General features: G+C 38.9%; 1 protein-coding gene across 1 annotated transcript in view; it reads right to left on the bottom strand.

Annotated features, from left to right (window-relative positions):
• LOC140244832 (protein unc-80 homolog) overlaps positions 1-27117 on the bottom strand; it is a 138355-nt gene that overhangs the window by 110869 nt on the left and 369 nt on the right. The window contains exons 2-5 of the mRNA XM_072324444.1: positions 25646-25694; positions 10901-13936; positions 10043-10219; positions 5870-6023 (exon numbers count right to left, since the gene is read on the bottom strand). Coding sequence (XP_072180545.1) covers positions 5870-6023; positions 10043-10219; positions 10901-13936; positions 25646-25694 — 3416 coding nt within the window. The remainder of the gene's footprint in view (positions 1-5869; positions 6024-10042; positions 10220-10900; positions 13937-25645; positions 25695-27117) is intronic.

Raw genomic sequence — 27117 nt, 5'->3', positions numbered from 1 at the left:
AGTTCCATGAATTACTTTTTTTTTTAATATGAAGCATTTTCTTAAAACTGTCCAAGACACACTGCCTATGCAAACTCATTGTTGGCAGACTGATGGTTTAACCCTTTGCGTGCTTCAAGTGCCAATTGACACAGAAAACCCCATAGCGTTGTATACACTGTCCAAAGTCCCTGGCACAGCAAGGGTTAAAGGGCCCCTGAAATCCAAATGCATGTTGATTTATGATACCCTCAACATCACTTTTGCGGTGAAACGAATATCTAGAAACATTCAATATATTTTTAAAGGTAGGGGATACCTTTTACAGAACTCCCAAAATGCAGCAAAACATTGAATATGAACCTCAGGGGACTTGTTTAGGCCACTGCTTAGAAATTTGGAAGTCCACAGTTATCTACAATTTGAATAATGCACAAAACTCAACTACTCAGTAGTTCTGTGTGTCAGCCACACTTAAGCCTTTTTGTTGCAGTCTTCTGTATTTTTTCATCTATAAACACAAATCTAAAAGTATAAGAGCTGATGTAATAACATATAGAGTGTGTGGCAAGAATGTATATAGAAATGTTTGTAAGTTTTGATGAACTTTATTCACAAAATATACATGATGGACACACATGCAGTGCATGGGTCTGCAAAGGTAGCCTAGTAATGTACTGAAATTTACGGTGAGCCCCGAAAAGAATTTAATTTAAAATCTAACGGTCAATAAAAATGTACTAAATGTTACCTTCCACTTTCAATACTTTATGGGAGTTTCTAAAATGATACTCTCTTCAACATACCACTGTGTTTATACAACTCTTCATTTAAGGCATGCAAATGGGATTCCCTACCTTTAACGATTTTTTTTTCTATTTTTCTTGCTTGGGAACGCCCACAAAAAAATCCTTCCAAACCAATATTCCTCAGATGACCTCATCTGTCAATCATTTGCTAAAGTACTGAAATGTTTAACAAAAGACATTGGAATGCACCTTCCCCTCGACTCAGCATAACTTGCATGTTCCCTCGCCATGTCTTTTGTTAGTCACATTAATATCACAGAAACAATCGTTTCACCGCAAAAGTGATGTTGAGGGTATCATAAATCAACACAAATCAACATGCATTTGGATTTCAGGGGCCCTTTAAGGTCGGACACCATACCAAGGGGGAGCAAACAAATGAAAACAAAAATGTTGGGAATTCAATACCAACAGGAGAGGAGAGAGAGAAGCTAGGGAGGAGGGTAAGCATGTTCAACTGTTCAAGTGACCTCTATTACATCACCTAAACTTGAGCGCTGTAAATCTGTAAACACTGGTGCATAATGCCACTTGGAAAACAGCCCTTTGTGCCACACTGCCAACCAACCCACCCTCATCCCCCCTCCCCTCCCCCCCCCCCCCCAATCTGCTTCTTGAGCAATTCTTGGCTTCTTTGCAGTCTGACGATTTTCTTCCTACCTACAGCCCCGCAACCAACCAATTTGTATGTTAATTTATCCAGAGAATGCCAGCGCAATATGGGATGCCCCACGCTGCTATTTGCTGAAGCAAGGCAATATGCAATACCGGTATCTCCCCCATCCATCCATCCATCCTTCCATCCATTTGCCCTGCTTTGGTTTTCTTTCTTTCCTTCCCTGGCCCTGCACCCCCCCCCCCCCCATGTCTCAAAAGAAAACCAGACAGCAAAGATTCAGCACTCTGTGAGCACACACACACACACACACACACACACACACACTCACTAGGCATGTAGACTGCCTGCAAGGAATGACAGTTTCACACATGCACAGACATACACAAGTACACACACACACACACACACTCATACAAAGGATCACTAGGCAAGTCGTCTCTGTGTGTACGGAGGGACTGGTGTTTCACACATGCACAGACACTGACACACACACACATACAGTAACACACACACACACTCTTTCTTCCCCATCTCCATATTCCCCATCTCCAGTCCATGCCCTGGCCTCCAGACTCGAGGTTTTGCCTGAATTTACATGTCATGAGATGCGGAGGATGTGTTCTTAAAGTCAGCTAGGATGAGATGAAACTCCCGTAAAACGGTGCCCGTATAACCCTCTTGCCTCTAGAGCCCATTTCAGGCATTTACGATCCTAATAAATCTGTTGGTGCCTCATTATTATGCCCACACATCTTGGGGAATGAAAATTGTTGACTTACAAGATGTTTTCACAGTAAGCCATTCCTACGATCCACATGCTGAAAACTTGGAATGTATGAATGTTTCATTCCTACTACAGATTACAAGTATATGCCTGGAATGTTTGATGGTTTACCTTTTGTTTTGCTTTGCTTTGTTTGCTATCACCAGGATGACAGCATACATACTTTTTATTGTGGAAGTGTGAAGTTGACAATTCAGTGCACATTTAATCAATAACCACTAAATTTTCATTTAACAGCTTGGAAGAAGATAAATGAAAGATTAAGTTGTAAAGAACTGAATTTAAATCAGTGTGATATAACACTGAAATATGTAGCAGGTATCAAGTGAAAAATTCTAACCGCAGTATTACCTATAACATGGTCAAAACTGCCCTTTCCCTCCCAATAGGCAAAGTACACTAATCATACCGTGATATGCATATCAGTTTATATGTTTAAAAGTTGATCACTCAAATCTAGCGGAATAGAGTAAAAGATAATTATTGTCATGAAGAGTCAAGGTTCATTATGACACATTTACGGGTTACAGTTCTATTCATGAAGATTTCACAATTCAAGATGATATGGAAATATAAACAGCATACAGTAGATATGTGCTTACAGTGTGTGAAAACTATGAAACACTTATCATAAACTTCTTCTTTCAATGGTAATGATGCAAGAACAAGTTGCATCACAACTTAATTGCTCTACATAATTACAGATACACAAAAGGATATATCGGGCACTTTATCACAGGTCATTATTACACATGAACATGAGGGATGTCTTGGATTATGAAAGGAACAATTACAGTAATTGAAATCAGTCTCATATCTATACATATGTGTTGTGCATGAGACAACTAGATATTCAAGAACATGAAAATTGTGAAAGAATGAAATTGCAAGAATTCTCCTCTGATGTAAAAATGATTCAGTTTCCATACTCTGTTACATCTAAAGAAAATATGAAGTGAAATGACAAAATTAAGTACTTTGCATACTGTAAAAGCGAAAATTTTTGCGGTGTGGAAATCCTTGTACAACCAGAAGCTAGCGCAAAAATAAAAGAACGCGAATATTTTTGCATGTCATATATTCCAGGAGTTAATGTCCTGATTCTGCAAAATCAAAAACATGCGAAATCCATCTTACCCGGCCAAGTGCGAAAAAGTACTTGTGTGAAAATAACCACTTTTACAGAAGTAGGCCATTATTAAATGTGAGCATGAGGGGACCTCTTTGACAGTTGTACAGTAGGTAAGAAAATTATTAAAATATTACTTCATAAGCCTCGTGTCCACACTGGAGTGTGCTGTAAAATCAAACTAGATTAACATTCTGGGTGTGAAAAATGGGTATGAATTATACACAAAACTCAAGATTTTATGTTGGTGTGCGAATGATTCCACTTCTGTCATTTTATGTGAAATCCCAAGAAAATATGAAGTGATTTTAGACAAAATTAAGCAAGAACTTGCCATGTTGGAGTTCAAGGACTTCAACAGTTTACTGCTTTATAATGACATTACCTTTATATCAGTGTACATTTGGGCATTACATATAGCATTCCAAATAAATTTGTGAAGTATCTCACAACAATCTGCTCTGCTGTGATGCCAAACATTAATTCCAGGCCTACAAGTAGATCTAGTAAAACCATCCTAATGGGTAATGCGTGCCTGATGGGGAAACCGCAGAATTTTCGAGCCGCGTTTGCTGCTCGACTTGCTCGACGGTCAACATGTGTGGATCCAAATCATTACCGGCTGAAACCAGTAATTGAGGCTGAAAGAAATCTGTGAGCGTGTATGTCTCTGTGAGTGTGTATGTGTGTGCATATAATGTCGTCCATGCATGCAATAAATAATGACTCGCTGTGCATTGTGCCGCCTAATGGACACGGCATCGCGTGTAACGCCGTGTGCGGAGACAACAATGGGATCTGATTTGGTCGCCCTGCCAGACCGGAAACTCATCGGCGCAAATCGCAAAACTGATTAGGGGTGTTTAAGTAATCCCCCTTTTATCATCATCACAGGGTTTATGGCACAAAATGTGTTTTTACGTGCAGATAGATGTTTTCTCCTGTTCTGCTATTCAGCTGCTTCCCCCCTTTTTTTTCCTTGTGAAGAGTATTATATTCACTAATCTTTGACTGAAATATATCTTGCTTCTGGGTGATAACATGCACCTCAGAACAAAATATCAAAATGTTTACAATATATCATTCACCTGTTCATAATATAGATTTAAACAGGAAATACACAAAAAATTCAATTCCTAACAAAAAACAAACAAAAAAAAAATATATATATATACATATCTGATGTATCTCTTCATGGGGGAGATTTTGCAGTGGAACTATAATTCAATGGGTATTGCCTTTTAATTCAGATATTGATTTGAATGGCTTCTACATACACTTGCAAACGCATGTATTAATGAACGTACACAAAGCTTAAGTGTAAGCTTTCCCGATTCTGTTAATTAGATCACATCATTAAGTCTCGCTTTAAAGCAGCACCTAACAAACGAGGTACTCGGCAAGAAATAGAAAATTGCAAGCAATTGATCTACTGTTATTACAACAAAATCTGAACTAATTTCCTTTTGTTTGGACAGAATTGCCTCATATCGCAAATTGATTGATACCCATGCAGTCGAACGCACAGAAAGTTTCCCACTATGCTGATTCAGTTCTTTTTTTTTACCCTCACTGATTGATGTACACGTATGAGTATCATGCAGAGAACACTAATCATCTGCCCGCATTTAGTATTCTCTTGACACAAGGCTACATCATTTAACACTCCTACCACTGCATGGAGTGACAGATTGAATTGATAGAAATCACTATAAATAACAGTGGTAATGATGTTTGAATTATTCTTATAGGCAATGATGAAGACACTTACACTCCTCTTAATCACGACTGAATTGGCATTGCATGAAGTGAATCAAAATATGACAGATATGACTTAAAACAGGACTGCTATAAAACATATCAGCAAGACAATCAAAGCCAAGATACAAACCAAATTGATAAATTTCTTTCTTTAATAATGAAACACAAGAGTATTTCTTGCATCACACGCTGTTCTGTTGAGGTAGTGTGAAGATTATTGACAATATACAGAAGTATGAAGAGTTTGATTGCAAAACAATTTCACTCCATTCTTGTTCATTTGAATTATTTGTGATATAAGTTGCTAAAATACCAATAAAATAGTAAGAAATGTGGGATATTTCTAATCATAACTTCACGAATATTCCTTGTTATGTATTACAAGTAAGGTATTAATGGAAACAGAGGTTTTATTTTGCATTATTGGACGGACTAGCTTTAAAATGTTTGAAAATTGCGCCTAACCCATCATGCAATCAAATTCTTCATGTGTGTGTATATAATACATGTATATATACAAAAATACATACATACATTAGTACAAGTGCGTGTGTGTGTGTGTGCCTTTAAGATGTGCTAAATACATTCTTTTCATATATCATATCAGATTATCCCTCATAGAGATAAAGGAAAACAACCCTGGTTGTAAAAATACATGATATTTAGCTAGGACTACACCAACAGACCTCACAATCAGGACTAACGAATCTGTAGACTTTATTAAACCAGTGAGCCTTCGCAATGATAAAATGAAATAAAAATCAAGTCACATGGTACGTCACTCTCACCTTGTTGACCCCTGACCCCTTCTCCACAGCCATGCTGGCAGCCGAAGGCCCTGAAGACTTGGATCAGCGTCTGCATGACCAGGTTGTGGACCGTCATGTCCTCCATGCTCTTCGTGGCCGTGTCCGTGTCCGCGTCCTTCTGACCTGTCTTAACCTACGAGAGTCGACACGGCAGAACAGGCATGTTTTTTTTTTCTGTCTCTCTCTTTATCTCTATCTCAATCTATTCAAAATCTATCATGACGGGAGATATACATATATATATATATATTTATATATTTATTTTTGCAGGTTCAATTTACTGATTCAGATTGGCCCATATCTCTACAAGCTTCTTTTAATGTGGGCCTCTCTTTTCCATTTATACAATGATTTTGAGCAAATAGTTTCATATATATATATATATATATATATATATATACAATGTATGTGTGTACATTTTTTATAATTATATTCTTTTGTAACTGTGTCAGAAAAAAAAAAGACATTGTAAGTAAAATGTGAATTGAATTGAATTAAATTGAAAAAAAAAGACATTGTAAGTAAAATGTGAATTGAATTGAATTAAATTGAAATACATATTTACATTGCATGTAATCAATCATTCTCAGAAATAACAATCCTCAAGATGCAGTAAATACCAGGGGCCCCGTTTCATAAAAAGTTGATATGATAACAACTCTTGCTGGAATGTCAATTATCATCGTAACGACAAGAATCCAGCTTCCTGATTGGCTGTTGCTTTGGGAAGTTGTCATTCCAGCAAGAGTTGACATCCTAACATCTTTTATGAAACGGGGCCCAGAAGTCAGAGAATTATAAGAAAGAAGATATGCAGCAGAGGAGTATTAAAAAAAGACAATATGCAGCTACCGTAAACATAGAAATGTAAGCACCATTATTCTTTTCACTTTGCTAAAAAAAAAAATTAAAAAAGGAATTCATCATGTCTTGAATTCTCTGATAATTTGCTTTGAGTACACAGGCAAAATTGAAGGCCAGCCATTTGCATTTCCTCATTTTACCTTCTTTCACTGATCTACACTGACAACTCCATTACTTAATTTCTCCATGCATGTACTACTTTCTGTGTATACAACTTTTAAGTGATATGTGGGGATAGTTTGAAGGCTAGTTGCAAGGACTGTTGAGTTAGTTCCTCATAAATGCAACACCATTTATTTACAACACTGCAAAAGTTTCAAACAGCAGTTGGTGTTTTATATCAAAGCAAGAACAAGTTGACCTTCACCAAATTTAGTCCAGTTGATCTATTTAAAACTTATTAGAGTTGATTAATATCACATTGCATTCAGTTAATCTCCACTAAGCTTTAATGCCAAAAGGTTAAATTCTGTTCCTCACATTTAATCGTTATGTTACCACCTCGAGCAAGGCACGGGAATGATTACCTAGAGCAAAATTGTGGCTTCATTTATTACGTTTCTTTCAATGGTGTCTTAGAACCACCATCTTGTTAGATACAGAAGTTATCATCTTATCAAAGTAAAGGAAGTGTGCAAGGGGGATTATCATAGGTGCAACTTGTATGGCTTGTGTAATTAAAAACAGTGTTAGTGATTCAGTAATATCCTGTCGTTTGGCAGGGATGGACTTCAGCTCTCTTTATCCCTTTTTTTTTTGTGCATTACAGAGTAATTTTCCATCAGTATTATTTCTGGATTTTTCTCTATGCTACCATACACAAATTCAACTGGAGAACTGCTGTAATACTTGAGAAACAAAGACAACAAAAAAGGTTTGAAACACATGAATCCCTATTACATGCTGGATGCTGGATGAATAAGGTATAATATATTATTGAGCCTTCATTATATGTGTTTGAAAATAAGATGAATGTGAGTGTTCACAAAACAATTTATATTGAGTACATGTATTTTGCATTTCATAGTCAACTCGTTTTTCAGTGCACAGAGTTTACCATTTACAATGTTTTGTGTGATTTTTGAAAGAAAACCAATGCATTCTTGTTATGCCTACATTTCAAAAGTTTCTTCAAAATACTGAGAGTATGATACATGAGAATTTCAAGCCGTCCCCACTACGTTTTGCCCTGCATGCATGTGAGTATATCCCTTGTATACAAACACAGATAGTCTCCCTGTAAGGATTGAGGTACACACACACACACACACTACACACATTTTGCTTAAACAGCTACAAAGGTGTACTGCACGAATCCTCTCCCCATCTGCACGGCTGCATTCGTTTGTGACGCCATACCTTACCCCTGGCTGCATCTCTGATCCAAACGAATAGTGGAGACATTTTTCCCTTTTTTGTTTTTTCAAAGGGCCCCCAGCAAGAGACGCCGGTGCCATACAGTAATAACACTCTAGTGGTGAGACAGGAAGATCTATACAGAAGGTGAAGCAGTTTTGGTGTGCGAACACCTACATACTACAGAGACGGAGGAGGAAAAACAAAAAATTCTACTTTTTAGCACAAGTAGAGGTTGTCGGTGCATAAAAACAGAAGCCATACATTGGTATATGCCTACGAGTAGGAGACTATGGAAGGAACTTTTTAAACGAGGGATAGAAAAGACATTCAGGAAACAATTTAGGTCTTCAACAGTATTTGACAGGTTCTGGTTCGGTGTTTAATCTCACTATCTAGCCATTCCAAAACACTTACAGGCAGAAATCTCTTATCAACCACCGTCAAAACATGCGCAACCATACATGTCGGTATCTGAATATGTTATGCCTTTGAATTCAAACATGAAGCTAATTTCATTTTGAAATTTTCGCAACATCGTCTGAAAACAACAACGGAGAAATGGATCTATTGGCAATTACAACAACATAATGAGAGAGGAAGCTCATTGGTTGTCTGCACACTAATGAGCAGTGTTAGGTTTGGAAGTTTGGCTTGGCGTGAGTGGGATTAAACACTTCACCGATATTGAGAGGACGGAACAATCCGCACGCATTTTGTAGTTACGCTTGCACCAAGCTGAGGAGACGCATGACAGGCATGCAGAATCAAAAGAGCGTGTGATGTCTTTATCGGTGGCAAGAAACTTTATTGGATGGGGCCTCACATGTGCTGCAAAATGCACTGATCAGAAAAGCATAGCACTGTCATCAAGGAAATTCAGAATTCAGAGTATATATACTGTATACATTATGCAGTTTCATAGCAGATATTAGTCAAGAAAATAAAAACAGAAAAGAAGAGAAATATACTTTTGTTTAAAAATTATGAATGCACTGATTTAGAATCATGCCAAACAAAGGCCATTCCTGCACATCAAAACCCTGCTCATAGTTACGACATGGATTCGGAAAAAAAATAATAATAAATTTTGACATATGACGGGAATATCCAAGTGAGATCAATTGATAAAATTTTTGTGGGGACAATGCGAACACTTTAAGGGACATATTCACATCATTGTTCAGACATCACTACATTCTACATGTGTGTAATATAAATTTGTGCCTAATTGATGTAACAGTGGACATTAGGTGCAATTCCCCCCCCCCCAAACAAAAGCAAAAAACATAATAAGGAGCAGGGAACAGATATTGGTACAATGTCTCACAAAATCAATGTTTCAGACACTTCGGAGGGGATATCTGGTATCTTCAAAAAAAAATTAAAAAAAATCTGTTCATACATTTTGGATACTCAACAGGGGAACTTATTCAAGGGAAAAATATGAAAAAAGAAATAAAAATGAGAACTTTTCAAGGGGCTTCATCTGTCCAAAAGGTCAACAGGGGGCCACATAGGAATAGCAAGGGGGACATCTTTTAACAATGTATAATCTAGAAAAAAATAAACATATATATATATATATAAACAAGAAAAAAAGTGCAGGACTATCTGGCATAAAAGCAAGACAAGAGTGACAGGTGACAAAGCACAAAAATAGGTATAAATATACTATAAATCTAAAATTGCAGTTAATACAGGTTTCCTTGGTGAGATTGTGTCTTTGTAAGAAGGTCAATTGTTCTCTGTGTGTGTATATGTGTATATAGATATATGTATGAAATACATATATACATACATTTATACAAATATACACACATTTCCTCTTTTTTCAAAGGGGGAAGGGGTGGTGATTTCTGGCTCCACTTGGGTCATGCATGATACAGAATGCGTGTGAATCCTCCGACGTAATACCTTCTCTCCTTCTACCTTGATCACGGGAATCTTGGACTGCGGGCTCGACCTTTCACCTTTCTTGATGACGCTGAACTCGAGGAGGGTGTCGATGATGTTGAGGGCCACGTCGCACACCCGGGCGCTGGTCTCCTTGGTGACGATCGTGTGGAGGGCCTTGACGATGACCGAGAAGTTGAGGTGTCCGTTCTCCTGGATGGTGCATTGAAAGGATGACCAAATATGACATTTTCTATCTATTGTTGCTCATTTCCAGTAGACAGAACACATTTCACACAAAGGTAATGTTCCCTACTATCAGTATCTGTCTGTGCATGCATTCATGAAAAGGTGCATTCCGGCTAAGGGGAAGTTCCAATTTTGCACAAAACTGCACCTCTCTTCCCATTCTGTTTGTCTCTCACAAGTGAAAGAGTACCAAAACAAACATCGGATATGGACAATGACTAACTGGTTTCACAATTTTGCCTTTTGTGAGATGATATTAAAAGGGACATCATGTGACTTCTCTACTCGGGCACTTTCTATCCTCAATAATGAAAATTTCTTGGTACCATGCAGCTTTATAAATGGGATTTGACGGTCCAAACATATCTCCTGTCATCAAGTTTGCTGGCAAGATAAGCTATGGCTATGCAGGAAATGCTTAATAGAGACAGTGAAAAGATCAGGTAAACATGACTGATCACAGCTTTGCATGTGATGTCAATCACTGTGAGAACTTTTCAATATGTGTATGCAGGTATCGATTACACATCATACACTATTGAATTTACAGAAATCCATGTTAGATTACATGAAAAGTGTTTGCGTTTGTTACATAAAAAAGTGTCATACTTGTCCTTAAAATTACGTTTCAACTTGTACACGTACCTGAATGTAGTATGTTGAACCAGGTGCTTCTGCCACTTCTTGCTCTTCCTGTGTTGTGTAATTGACAAATGTATCTGACGCACTTCTCGGCAGCAGGGAAGCAGGGATATTCAAGGTAGTCCTCTGACCTACACAATCGTTTCCCGGTGTTGGACAGTTCTCAGCTGGATTGAAAGGGTTCTTGGTGGTGTCCCTCGGTGGTGGAACGAGGAGAGCACAAGTCTCAGTAGGCTCCTCAATCTCGTGGTCATCCTCGTAGGTAGGCAGATGGTCACTGTTTGTGGGATGATTTTCCTGTGGAGACATCATCTGCCAATCATGGACCTCCTCCTCCTGAATCACTGCTGCCTTGACAAGCCTGGGCTGCTCCCTTTTCGGTGGCGAGAGCTTTGGTGGGGACGTGACTGGAGGAGGGGTGATGGGAGGTGGACCTGTCAGCGGCAAGGGTGGTGGCTTGGCGCTGGGTGACAGTGGAAGCGGAGGAATCGTCAGCTTTGGCAGGGTCTTGACCTCCACCTCCGACTGCACCATTGTACCGTTTGAAAGTCTCTTGGGTGGCTCTATGATGGTCGCCATTGGTGCTTCCAGGTCACTGTTATTCCATTCCGGCACCTGCAAAACTTGGGCTTTGGCCCGATGGATGGGAATGGTCTTTCTCTCCTGGATGCTCTTCGAATGAACTGCAGGAGCAGCACCATGTCCAGCAGGGGTAGGTGGCACAGGTGACGACGATGGAGATCCTGGAGTGACTGTGGTCACAAACCTCGGAGGTGGTGAACACGGCAGCTTTGTTGCGATGGACCTTGGCGTAGACAAATGCACAGATGACTTGAGGGCTGGCTTTGGCAACGATTTATACACTGGCGTGGAAGATACAGAGGCTGCGGATGAAATCGAATTGTTCACAATCTTTGAGACAGTGACACACTCTGCTGCAGAAAACACCTGTGGAGCAGGATGGAGGAACTTGTTTGCAGTAGCCAGTTGAGGGAGAGGAGTGGGATGTTGCTTTTCACTACCAGCTGTCAATCTGGTGGGTGAGATGGTCAGCGTCTGCCTTGCTGGAAGCTCTAAGGGCCTGGTGATGTCGAGTGAGGCAGCAGAGGCTGTCAGTGCAATGTTTGACTGGTGCGGTTCAATGAGGGAGTGCGTCAGCTCATGTTCATTCACATCACAATGAGGAGAATTATCCTGGTTCTGCTCACCAGCTTTGATCAAGGAGGGCAGGGTTTTCAACTGAATCACATCAATCTTAAATTTGAATGGCTCCAGTTTGGGAATGGCAAAGCCTGGGTTCTTCGCTTCCTCTTGGGACGGAATGAGTGGATTTGTGTCTGCTGTTTGCTCATCAAGCTTGCAGTCTATGCTGGAATTCACTCCTTTGGTCTCCTCAATTTCCTCCTGTATGAGCTTTGGTACTAGGGAGCTTCCTACCTTTGCTCTGCCAGAAACTCGCCCTGTCTTCCTAGGAAACTTGGCAGTGCGCGCAGCATCTGGTCCACCTTTGCGCTCAATGCTGTTCCTCCTTTCAATTGATCCCTTTCTCTCCATCAGATGGACCTTCTTGGGTGGAGCAAAACTGGATTGAGATTGATCCAGCTTAATCTTTTTAGGTGAGCCCGTGAATGCCTGTGCCTCTCTCTGCCGAACCTCGGCCATGCGAAAGGCACTATCCAGCGACGTTCCCATGTAAGAAGTCGGAACTGAGAATTTCTTTGGTGGTGGGCCAGGAGCCGGATTGAAGAGTGAGACAGTGATTTGTGGGATGGGTGAGGAATTGCTTCTCTGCCTCACCCGCTCTGCCGCAATGGTCTCATCTGATATCTGTCTGAGACGAGTTAAGATGTATGTCAGAGCCCAGTAGACACCATCCTCAGCCCAGTGTGGACTAAACAGGCAACGCAAGACGGAAACATCAAACAGTGTTGCAGAGCAGACATCATTCAGTCGCTGAGGTAATCGCCTGACCGGTATCTCTGGAGGAGGAGAAGATGGCGGAGTAAACGCCGTATTTGAATGGTCATCATGATTTCCGACATCATCTTTGCTGTTGCTGCCCTCTCCCGACAATTCCAATGTTTGAGGACGCACTTTCCGAATGGGAGGAGGGGAAAAGTCCACAGGTGCTGATCTAGGGGCCATCTTGGATGCATTAGGGTCGGAATCTTTCCGCTTCTGGACTGCCTTCAGGCCATCCTGGAGTTGGGCATAGTTGAATCCTGAAGACACCTTCAGGTTCCCACAGCTGCAGGCTTGGTTGCCTGTGACAGGAGTGTTGCACATCTCACAAATGATTTCCAAGCTCACTGAAGGAACATCTGCAGGAGTGCTCAACCTACTGACCTCTGATATGTCCGCCAGGGGTACAATAGGTCGGTGCTCCTCCTTTTCATCTTCCTCTTTCTCGGGCTCCTTCTCCTGGTCTTTCTTCTCTTCCTTTGGCTCGGGCTCCTCTTCTTTCTTCTCCTCCACCTCATCTATCTTATTTTCTATCTTTGGCGCCACCTTGTTCATGACTGGACTCGTTTTCATCTGGTGATGCCGCCTTCCAACACGAATGATACGTCTTGGTTTGACCAAACCTGACATACTCGGTATGTCCGGCTGTTTGTGATCCCACAAGGCACGCCATAACTTTAGGCCGCTCTCCAACCGAAACGTCAAATCAGACTCCTTGACGCTGTAGACCAGCGGAGCAAACAGGTACACAAAGAGTTGGAGCGTGGTCAGCGGGTGTTCCAGGACCATGTGGCTAGAAGTGTCACTCTGGGAATCATCTGAGCTGTTCTCCTGGGCACATTCATCGGGGGCATCGAGGAGTACCCAATGGAGGGTGTACAGCAGCTTGGTCTCTGCCACGCCCAACTTGTCGGCATGACCCAGCTTGGCCCTGTTGTTGAGAAGAGCTGCGCAGCAGTGCATGAGGTGAGGAAGGGCCGCTTGGATCAGTTGCCATCGCGGGATGCTCCCAATAGCATCTGAGAGGCTAGGTGACAGGCCGTGGAGCTTGTTTTCCACCAAGACACGCTCAAAGGACTATGGGAAACAAAAGAATCAAGAGAAGTTTACATACATGTCACAAAAAGCTATGCTGAATGGTTTTCACTACTGCATGGACAGGGGACAATGTAATGAAGGGAAAAATTTTAACTCAAATTCATGTCAACATAAAATTTACTCATGCATGTCTTCTTTGCTGATGATTTTGATAGGCAATGTGTTATCCCTCAGGAGTACAAAGAGGGCTTATGTTCTTTTCTTTTTCTTTTTTTCATTATACAATAATCTGTGCCCCATAAGCCATTACTGTAAAAGTGGAAATTTTCGCAGTGTTGAAATTTTCGCGCATTTCGCGCAACCAGAAACTAGCGCGAAAATAAAAACACGCGAATATTTTTGCTTGCCATACGTTCCTGTGCGTGATGTCTTGATTCCGCGGAATTAAAAACACGCGAAACTCTTCTGACCCGGCCTAGCGCGAAAAATTAGTCGCGCGAAAATATCCACTTCTACAGTATTCTTTTTTTTCTGTTCCAATGATTTACAATTAACCCAGAGCATCATGTCAGACTGCATGCGGCAGAACCATCTCCAAACTATTCCACTGATACTAACAGCACAGTCAAATTTTACGATATGACGTCACATCAGGGCAGTTTGGGGATATGACATCTCAGCTAGATCCATCAAGTCTGGCAAATATCACATTCCTGAGATGTCTACCTTCTCTGGTATTAAAATATACACAGTGACACATTGTGGCTTGAACATTGATCCTGCACATAAAAATATTACCCCATCCCTCACTGAACACAAATACTACTAAATCTCACTTTGTTACTCTCTTACAAATCCATTATTTGCAATACATACAATTATTGTACTACATGTTATCTATATTACTACATGTAATATACATAATATACTACATATTATGTATATTACTTTGTATTACTTTATATGGAAATAAAATCATTTTGAATTGAACTGAATGTATTACTGTGAAATATACAACACATACTGTATGCCATGTATACAGGGAAAGTATAAACGGAAATTGTGTTCTCATACAATATGTAGAACAATGACTACAAACTTGCGTGTGATAAACTGGATAGTGACTTTTGCTGTAGGGAATATACAAAATATTCTAAACCGAAAGGTTTTAAAATGATATTCGAGTGAAAATACACTGCCCAGCTATGTCCCAAGACATTAAAATCCCTTACAATAGCACTTCAAGCCCTCCAGATGGAACATTCATCTACATGCAGGTTCACTCTACCACATGTCATCATCTACAATGTATATTGTACATATTGCTGATGAATAAGTGTACATGTATGTAACTGTTTCGAGTGGGAAAATGACTGCGATATACTTTTTCTATAATTTAAGTGCTCTCTAACAAACCACAAATGACAAAGACACCATTTTGATATGTACTTCAGATATCATGTAAGGCAATATAATCTATCAAATTACCTATCATTTTCACTCTATATTCCTCCTCATCCTTCCAATCCTTTTGCTGATTTGTAAGTTCTTGTTCACATTTACTTTTTTCACTTGTGAGAAACCACCCTTTTAGTAAAAATTGGTCATTGTAAAATGAATTACTGTCAATCATTGTCATAGCAAAAAAAAAAATAATAAAAAGGTAGCGTCCAATCAGTGCTGTTTCGGCAATCAAGCCAAAAACGAATTACAGAAGAACGGCTTGCAGCATTCTCGCTTATTAATTAGGTTGTCAAAATTACATGGTGTCATCCATGACTGCTCAGACAGAGTGAATTAGATAGTCAGATAGAGAATGAAAGCGAGAAAGAGCCGGGGGGGGGGGGGGAATCCAACAGGAAAGGGAGGTGCAAACAGCTTCATTATTCATAAACGTCAAACAAAGATTCATGCTGGCTGACGAGGAGAGAGAGAGAGGGAGAAGGAGAGATAATGCTAATGGAGAGACAGATACAGAGGAAAGTGAGAAATACAGTACATCACTTTTCATTATTACCATGCAGCCAGATCGAGCAATATGAGATTCACGTAAAACAGAGAAACAGAGGGTGGACGGCATAACATACTCTTTAAAAAAATTGAGTGAAAATGTTCACTCTTGAAAGAGTGAATGTTGAAAAGAGTGAATGTAGAGTGAAACAGGAGAGAATTTTGAGTGAAAATGTTCATTTTCACTTATTTTGGAGTGACCTCAGGGATCACTCCAAAATTTTCGAGTGATCCATGAGGTCACTCCAAAATGAGTGAAAATGAACATCTACTCAAAATTCACTCCTATTTCACTCTAAATTCACTCTTTTCTGTTATTCACTCTTTCAAGAGTGAACATTTTACTCCATTTTTTAAAAGAGTACAGAGATAACATAAGACAGGGGCAGATGAAGCAGGAACGCATACATATAGTCGCATCTTTTATAGATTCATTGATACAGATACAGATTGTTCAGATACGGTAGGACAAGACAGAATGACAGAGAAAGAGCATAGAGAAAGCAGGGAGGGTATAAAAGAGACAAAATCAAGTCCATCACCAAAACATGTCATGCGAAAATTTCCTTTTACCCTGGATGAATTTAAACAGGATGCTGCATTATGATTGATACATATTTATTTCCAGTATATTCTCATTATGAACTACTTGAGAACTAGAGAGAACATCTGAAATGGTACAGTCACAGATACAATGTAACAACATAATCATGGGTTGAGATGAAATCCTGTCACAAAATTAAGGTTAAACATATGTTGAACTGTCTTTTTGTAAGGTACATGTACATGGCATGAGTGTTATCAAGTATACAAGATGCACATCAGAAGATCAGCAACTGACGAGCAATTTCTATGTATCTATCTGCATAACATTCTGCACTAATGATAGTTAAGATATACGTAAGAGCCTGTATTTCATTTCATGACAGAAATTAGACTTTACAATTTTAGGAAACAAGGCATTTTCTTATGTATGCCCAGTGAATAGGGTTAAAGCAACATGCTGGTATTTCAAGCAAGATCGTGTTCAACTTCACATCACACCACATTTATACACTATTCAATAAAACTAAAAGACAGAATTGATTTCCACACAATATTCAAACACACACACTGCCTGCAAAACCATTTGCTGGATATCTCAAAAAAGATCAATACTGAAATCAGACAAGGCCGATTGCATCCCCTGAAACAAGACCTCATTAAGTATGCAAGGCAGTCGGGGAGATATCGAGCTAGACGTTATTTGCGCACCGCTGGAGACCTGATTGAAATGCCACGAACAAGGAATTCTCGGCATAATGTGCATTTCACCTCCGCACACTTCTGCCCTCAGACCCCAGTGCTCTGTATATCCTTGTAGGAAGCCTGCCTACATGTTTATACCCCTTTAAAGGGGGATATCAGCTTTACATCAATTTGCCTATTCTATACTCTTTCAAGCTCCACAAATCAGGAATTGTATTCCTCATTATGTAAAATTTAATAAGACAGTGAATGCTTTAAAAAAAATCTTCGAAGTTATAACTTGAAAATTAAGTAATCTAAAACTGGTAAATGACAATGATTCTGCACAATAGTGCATTGATATGATTTTAGCAAGACAGGGCGTGTTTGTGGTTGTAGGTGTCTTGTATTGAAAGTGTTTGCATGTGTTTGTGGTATGTGTGTGTGTGCCAATATGTGTGGGTTTTTTCATAGAAAGAAATGACAAAAAACACTGCAATCATTTTCCCCTGGGCTAGTTTAAATAAGGACACATTGTCTTCTTATCAACAACTTCACTCAGCAACTTAAAGTTTTATGTGTTGCGTTGTCATATTGATGTTGTTTACATACACTGTATTGTTGTCACATCTCTTTGTATAACATGTTTTACAAAGAATGAATGAATGAATGAGCTATGAGTCTCATGGGGAAGAAAACAATCTTATCCATAGAATGATTTGCATCAGGGAAAGGCACATTTTTCAGCTCTCACTCATTACAAATATTTCTTTTTTGTCATTCTTAAAAGACCTTGAATTGGTTATCTTCTGTAGACACATTGAATCACTTTACAATTTGCAGAGGAACAAAATTCATGCTATGATTCACTATCTCAATCAAAATCAACTGCAAATACCCATGGAAACAAATGTATGTCTTTTGAGTATCCCCTCCCAATGCACAAGAGAGGGAGAGCTAATTTTTCTTTACCTTCTCATCTTAAAGGGATATGTCAGGCTACTCTCAAAGTAGAGAATGTACATCTATGTGTGTACTAATATACTCATACATTAGCCAATAATTCATTATATCTATTTTATACTAATATGACTGAGTACCGTATGTAGAGAGAGAGGGGGAGGGATAGAGAATTGTGGGGAGTAGCTATCTCTGAGTTCTCTATGATTAGGGGCATGCAGTACATGTAGGTATCTTTCAATCTCATAGACATCCTACAACAATAAAATATGATTTATCATTGACAAACTTTAATGTTATCTCAGGCAAAAACAAACAAACAAACAAACAAACAAACAAAATTTAAACACTGAAGTAATTGGGAAATAAAAATACAACTAGAGATGCACCCAAAAGAAAATACTGGTCAAATTTGTTGTCTGTGATTTATATTTCTGTTCAGGAAACTGGATACCACCTCCCCCCCCCCCCCCCCTTCCCTGACACACACACTAACAGACAAATGCACACATGTTGTATTTTCCTGTAAATCACACATGCACACATGCATGCATGGACACACACACACACAGACATGCATAAACCCACAGACACTCACCCACACACACACAGGACCAATAACTTTGCAAAAGTAGATCACTACTACATTGAACTCCTCGTATGCTGTATATACTATCGCTACATGCAATTTCACAATTGCATGGATGGTGTAACTCTACACTTCTAGCATGCAAAGACTTCATTAGATCATAAACAGAAATCTTCATCGGCACACTGGTAGCAATCCGGATACTACCAAGCATGTAGGCCCATTACTGATGGGGAGGGGCTACTGTCCGATCTGTCCTGCACACACTGTTGCTCCATTGGACGTTATTAGTACCCTTAATGTAAAAATTGCATCGTTGGGATGCAAGGACTTAAACAAACGCGCACCCATGCACAGACGCAAAGGAATCTTCCTCGTTGCTCTGGGGAGCAATACTTATTTGCATTGTGCTGCGGGCAGGAATTCTCGTCGCCACCAGCTTGTCACAGATCTCATAAACAGGACACTTGCTGTCTAATTGCTTTCCCGAAGCGAGCCAACACCATGTGATGCCTGACAAATCAATTCAACGTCTAATGTGGTGAAATGACAGGGGAGTTTACGAAAGCCAAAGACACTCGATCGTGAGGGCATCTCGCAGTGAATTCATGGGCCATGTAACCAGGGGGGCCAGAGGGAGGAAAGGGGCTACAGCCCCAAACATTTCTGCCTTACGGAAAAATTAACCAAACATTTACAAAGAAATTACAAAATTAGCAATGCACTACATACATGTACACCAAACAAATGGGATTAATCCCAAGATTCCTTTCCCGCTAAGAGCAGAGAGACGACCATCATCCCTCCCTTTTTCCTCCATTTAAAATGTTCCACAGGCCCTGCAATTGCTGTTGCCTTGACTATCATTACACTCAAGACATATCAGAACATCACATCTCATACATGTACCATACACAAAATGATCGCCAGAATCCTACCCATAGATTGACATGACTGAACTCTTCTTGGATTCTTATGCACTGTGATGTAACAACAGACTACAACATAAGAATATCCCATGTCCCTGGGTTATGAACATCATGTGTCATTTTTACAGAAATATGTAGAAACAGGATTTATCATGATTCCGTAAGCCAAGCAGAATGCCCTTGAAAATCCACTAAATGATATAAAACTACACATTATCAATCCAGTCTGTAGATACAGATCACATCAGGAATACAATGTAGATGTACATTGGTACATGTACAGTAGATCGCTTTGTATGTTTTTCTTTGTTGGGGGATGGTTTCTGAATATACATGTACATTTTAGACTGAACTACATGTATTATTTCCACAAATAATTTGTCTCATTTCTCTTTAAACCTGAAATAAGGAAAATTAAATTCATTTGCAGTGACTGCCATTATTGGTAATCCCCCTATACACAACATATCAGCAAAAGCTGAAAATGTAGCAAGAATACAGTTTGTCAGACTAAAAACCTGCCATATTTTTTTTTCAGTTTTATTTTTGTTTTTCCTGCAGTATCAGCCTCACTGCACTGTTTTGATGCTTATTATCAAAATGTATGCTCACTAGCTCTGCAATCTATTCAGTTTTCATTTCAAATGGCATATAAAAAGCAGACACACACTAACAAAACTTGTAATGCAAGAAAAGAGAGCCCACAGTCACTTAAACATTAAATTGTCTACAGACATGCACTTGAAGCTTTTGCATTCAAAATGTACTTCTCATAGCAGAATTGCGGAATAAAGAGTAGAAGATCATTCTACAAAATTTCAATTGAAATCTAAAGCTGATTTTATTTCAGTAATGATATCATGCACCTGTAAATGCATAATGTGCAATTTCTGGTCATATCACAGAACTGCATGAGCACAATACGTCATGAATAAAAACTAGTAATGATCAGTCTAACACCTTTCATGACAAAATAATCAGTCACGGAATAATGTGATCAAGTGCACAATAGAAATCATCAAATCATTGCACATTGTTTGGAGCTCCAATCTGAATGATGGAAAACCAGATTGGGGAGGGGGGGGGGGGTTGCTGAATCGATCAGCACGCAAATGCACTCATTTAGCCGAACGAGGGCTGAGTTGACATTGACGTCAGGGATGTATCATTTGGCCACAACAAGAGGTGGCCAATTTCTAAAAATATGTCCACCAGGTGAATTTGAACATCCAATGACATTTGCAATATCGGAGGAGCAAACAATGTTGTTTGTTTTGGTTTTTTTCAGTTCTTTTTCTCCACAAACACATCATTCCAATAATTTACCCTGTGAATTCAATCACTGCAACAATATTCATACAGAATGAGATTAAAGGGACAGATTATGAACTTATGAATACTTCATCATTTAAAAGTCTTCTGTTGCATCACATACATAGCTTTCATCAGTGGTGCCAAATTTGAACTTGCTACATACAAGGTCAATGTGGACATTAGTGTTTAATTGTAAATTAGTTTACATACTGTACATGAAGCACAGTGTCAATAATACTCTGTCCTGCTAATACATCAAAATCACAGAACCAGCGAGTCCCTGAACTGAGCAAACGGGAAATTGTATCAGGGAAGCATGTTTATGTCTGTATATGACTCACAAATTACAATAAGTAATATGACTCACAAACTTACAATAAGTATATTTGCAAGGAATTAGATAGATTTATCATCAAATATAAATTTTAATGAAAAATTTATCATATCGTATATAAATTTTTCACTTCTGGATTCTGTGCACCTACATATCTAACATCATGTTTAAAAAAAATACAATGTACATGTACTTGTTTATATGATAGTCAACCTATGGTGTATTTATGCACACACATAATGTACACTACACTGAGGCAAACTAACTGCTAACTGAAGTAGATATGAAACAAGAGAACAAGTGCCCTTCAAGCAACAGATCTCACTGTTGTGTGTCTGCCAAAATATACCAGGATGTCCTATACAACAAGGGAACTCCACAGACTCATGTAAAAGGAAAGAACATGATATAAATTCATTTCAAAATATAGACCTAGGTTTGCCACAGTGGTTGACTCTTGGTATTACCAAAATTCACAGAAATTGAGCATCAAAAGGAAGAAGCATAATGCAATACCGTAAAACGAGGAATGATCGCGTGCATTTTAATTTGGCGAATTTTGCGAGCGGCAAGATTCATGAAATCAAAATGCACGCAAAAGTTCCCGTCTACACTATGCATTGAATGCCACTCGCAAAAATTTCATGCCGCAAAAAAGGCCGTCGGCTCCAAAAATTTCATGCCGCGAATATATCATGTTTTACAGTATCCAGTGTGGCTGCAGCCAATTATAATCTGTAATACAATGTACATGTACAACTGTACATCATACAATTGCATACATACGTACATTGTAAGACACAACCAGTACATAGTTTTGAGTCTCTTTGTTGGTACCCGTACCAGAGAAACTGTGATTCTATTTATAACTAACACATCAAATCTGCTACATGTTGGTTAACATTGGAAGTCATGGCTCATATACAGAACTGAAGGTGTAAACTGAACAGTGCAAGCTGACCATCAAAAACTATGAAGCATTTCCATTTAGGATCAGCTTGATACACTTTATTTTTTCAACTCCTAACACTGATAATGTGCATTAAGCCATAAAATATAAACATGGTTACCGGTATTCCTATCTGGCAAACATTGCAGTAGAAAGCTCATTTGTGAAGACTCTCCTGACACAACTATCAGAAATGTATTACACATGTATATATGCATCTCCTCTCTCTTGGAATGCAGATGATCAGCGCATCATTCAATCATGATAAACAATGCCAAAAATTCGTAACCCTCATGCACAAACTCTGTCCAGCAAACACCCAAGGTCGTCCACTGCAGTCTTGTGCGGTATGTTATCAACAGAACTCGGGCTGATTTTCCGACTTTTACATTTGAACAACTGTGAATTGGGTACATACAGGGTACAGAGTTTTAGAATTTATAGTGATTGGGATAAGGAATAAGAATGATTTCAAAATCTATCACAATGAACAAGGATGATGACATGGCAGCTTCACCATGAGAATGCATGAGTGGGGGCTGAAGGAAGCAGAACAAAAGAAGAAAGCATGCATAAATTTTACACAGGTGACCTTGAAGCAAGCAGTATGTTGTATGTCAGAGCTGACATGAAATGTACTTCAATTGTACCATATTTAAAAAAAAAAAAAAAAATGAAGAAAGAAAGACTCCACAGTGCAAAATTTTCAGGAATCTGGCTTTCCAACCATTTCATAATGCTAACTGCCAGCTATGACATCCTGGCAGACTTTTCAGGATGACCATTTTACTTACTGCACCATAACTTGCAGTACGATACTGCACTGATTAGTCAATCCAAGGACTAGCTCCAGTCTAGTTTTGTGTGCTGTTGTGGCCACGAGGTAAAACTTCTGATTAATGAATGAGTTTCAGGATCATCTAATCATGAAGGGCCTTAGGGTGCACACAAAAAAGCGTTGTGTGTGTTTATTTCTTACCATCGAGTAATGTGTTTTGCACAAACAGGATGCACTGATCTAGTGGATTCAAATTAGTACTTTTTTTTTTCTTTTCTAATTGGGGTGACAATTTTACGATCGCACTCCACACCCTTTTCTGCATTCACTGCGAGAAAACTAAAGGATAAAAATTGTGTGTGTGTGTATGTGTGGGTGTCGGTGACTCTTTGGCTACAGTACTACATTAGTGGGCAAAAATGGCTAATTGAAATTGTTTGCCTTAAAATGAAGAGGAACTCTAAATTAAACGGAGGTATGCACAGGATTGCATACTCTACATCACAACTCAATCCAAACATGAAAATTACTTGTTGTGGATTTACAATGACATTGCATGGTAGCTCTGACTTTACATTTCATGGTCAAATTCTGATCATCTACAATGTTAATGTATGACAAGGACATGCAGACTTAATATCTTAAGAGCAAATAAATATTACAAAACAACTCCTTAGATATTAAAATCAGTTACAATAGTTTCTTCCCCTTTGTCTTATTGACTCTCAGTATAAAATTACTATAAGCAGTTCACACTCCCCCCCCCCCTTTCTTATTCTCTATTAAAGCACAACCTGGGGCCACAAAACATTTTTGTCTTTAATGGAGAGGGGGGGGGGAAGGGGGAAGGGGGAGGGGCTGACCAGCCTTCGGATGATTAATGTTGATAATGGTACCGGCACAGAAGCCAACAGTTCAAATTAATTCAGAGTTCAATAGGCCTTGGTCTATCAAGTATCCAGCAACAGAATAAAAAGTGAGTTGTCATTAAGTACAATCAAGCCTCCAGGGAGATTCAATAAGAAGATTCATTTGGAGACAGTCTTAAGAGTACTTAACAGATACACGTAGGTGCAACAACACATAATTGCTGTTCTCTATGATGATCTTGCAAGGTTTCTGCTATTTTTTTTCTCTCTCACAAGCATGCATAGCTGTGAAGCAACACAGCTTGCATGCGTGTGTGCACGTGCGTGAAAATGACAAATACTGTGCTTACGTAACACAAATGTACGAACACATGGGAACAAGTTCAACTGTATGTGCATGTTGCTGTTTTTCACTCCGGATGGGATTTGACCTTTTCTGCACTCAGGCACTTACACTTACATGTAGCTATAGTATAATTTGTGTGCTATGTTTTCTCATCAGGATTCAAATGATTCCTCCAAACCTGCGCATGGTTGAACAATTTGCCTCAGTCCAACACAAGGGCAATGGTGACACAATAGAGATTAAAGGGATTATGTGATGTCTATTCACTGTAAATTAAAGGGAAGGTAAACCCAAAGAGCAATGTGGATTGAGTGAAAGCAGCAACATTAGTAGAACACATCAGTGAAAGTTTGAGAAAAATCGGACAATCGATGCAAAAGTTATGAATTTTTAAAGTTTTGGTGTTGGAACCGCTGGATGAGGAGACTACTAGAGGATATGACGTATGAGTGGACAACAATACAAAGAAAATATAAAGGATATTCAACAAAAATTCACTTTTCTAGAATTATGAAAGAGCAGTGGACCAAGCGCTTTCAGAAAGCAGGGGGAATAATTGCTACCCTTAACATATGTCAATATCAAGTTGATGGAATTTGTAATTTTCCTGAAAAATGGATTTTTGTAGTATTTTCTTTATATTTTCTTGATATTGTAGTCCACTCATACGTCATAATCTCTAGTAGTCTCCTCATCCAGCGGTTCCAACATCAAAACTTTAAAAATTCATAACTTTTGCATCGATTGTCCGATTTTCTTCAAACTTTCACTGATGTGTTCTACTAATGTTGCTGCTTTCACTCAATCCACATTGTTCTTGGGGTTTATCTTCCCTTTAATTTTAAGCTGCCTGTGCCAATCAATGAATAGAACACTGTAAGGTTTAAGCAGAGGTCTTGCCACACACACGTGTGTGTGTCTGTCTGTCTGTCTGTTTCTGTTCTACTTCTTTCCTTCCCTCTAGCTCTGTTTTTTATTTCTATTCACTCTTTAAAACTTTTTCCAACCACATTCATGAAAGAACTGAATGTACTTTGTAACAAAATCACAAGGTATGTAAGCATTCATTGTTACCAAACTTACCTGTACATTTGTACATTTTGTATTTTTGTTCATCATGGGGGACAAGGATACCTCTGCTTGTAAATGTTGACAGGCTTAAGAATAAGCCAGCCAACAATATACTCGTAAACAAATTGTCCATAGCCCATCCCTTCTATCAATGCAAAGAGGTCAACATGCTAATCATCCCAGAATAAACCATGAATGATCATGAAAAATTAATCTTACTTCATGTAGCAAAAACAAGTTGGTTCTCCAACAGAATCAATTCACAAAATGAATAGCAACGTACAACAAAAATTGAATTGAAAGAAAGACAACCCCCCATCCCCCCCCCAAAAAAAAAAATCAAAACAAGTCAAAAGAAGATTGATTTCTTACCACACAGCTCGCCTCGTATATCCTCGTCAGCTTTGGTCTGATGAACGGGCTGTAGATGTTGAAAGACCAAAGATCCAATATAAAATGTAATTTCTCCCAGTTACTTTATCTGACAATACTGCTATCATGATGACCATAATGTGCAAGTGTGGAAAAGGAATATTAATCATACATCGTGTCCACTTGAACCACAATATGACAAAGTTAAAGCGTGTACTCACTTTTCCTGTTTGTTTCTTGAACTGCAGTATTGATGTTTCAGTTAGCAACACAATCAGACCCTAGTGTACATCTGTTTCAGTTTTAGTTTTGATTTTATTTCTACACTTTTACAAATAAATAATCAAATCATTGTGAAAATAAACAGGTACAAAGTCCCCATCGAAACATTGACAAAACTACTCATAGAATACAAATGTGTATAATAACATGGACACACATTTCAATGTATCTCAAGATAACATACAGGTGGAGGAGAAGGTTTTCGATTATAGCGGTTTGCTCAATTGACCTGGATAATGGCCCATGGGCGATATCGTATACCCTTAAGGCTTTTCTTTGACTGAAGAAACATAACACATCTTATATCCCTTTTCTTTGACTGAAGGAACATAACAGATAACAAATCAACAACTTGAACTTCAAGTATTTTCAATATCTATTCATCTGCTGATATCACATTAAGATTTAAGCCGGTAAACACATGAAAGGGAATAAAGCCCCAAGCCATTTCACACTGATTACTGACATTTAACAATAACACAGTCTTAATTTACGCACAGTGTGTTTAATTTTCAACCCTAACAAGAAATTACATGGATTAGAAAGATGTCTAGTTACTCTTTCCCCCCCCCCCCCATATTCTTATTCAAAATCGTCGGGTGAGAATGAGAAGAGCGTTAAGTTGTCTCGAACACTATCTGGGTTAAGAAGCAACTTAATGCCCTTCTCACTCTCACCGGAGGAAATGAAGGTCTATTTTGTTGATAAATATTCTCGAAGTTATGTCAAGACTTGACAAGAGCAACATCAGTCAACAAAGGCAAAGGCCCACCAGCCATTGAGATTTTGATTGCTTTTTTCCATCAGCCTGGCAACTTTAAATAGGGAAGCACATCTGGGGAAACTTCATTTGTTGTAGAATGTTGTTAGAATTGTACTCTTGAATTGCGCTTCTTGTGTTTGTTGGTTCGTTATTTGATTATCTATATAGATAAGTTTCTATCTCTTGCAAATACTGCTGTTGCAATACTACCAGTTAGAGTCACAATAACAATACTAGTAGCCCAACCAGACGCCGTGCGGACTGGGCTGTGTGGTTTACATGTGTAAGTCTATATTACAATAACAATTTATCTAAACGTTTCATTACAGGTTGTAGAGTCTACTTTGGTTTGATATTTCCATAACTGTTAGTGTTACACTTACAAGTTACAGTTGATCCAAAGACTCTATCTTCAATTCTAATCCAA

The sequence above is a fragment of the Diadema setosum genome, chromosome 21 (genome assembly GCF_964275005.1).
Source record: "Diadema setosum chromosome 21, eeDiaSeto1, whole genome shotgun sequence".
NCBI lineage: Eukaryota > Metazoa > Echinodermata > Echinoidea > Diadematoida > Diadematidae > Diadema > Diadema setosum.
Note: the sequence above shows the minus strand (reverse complement) of the source record. Positions and strands in the feature narration are given on the sequence as shown.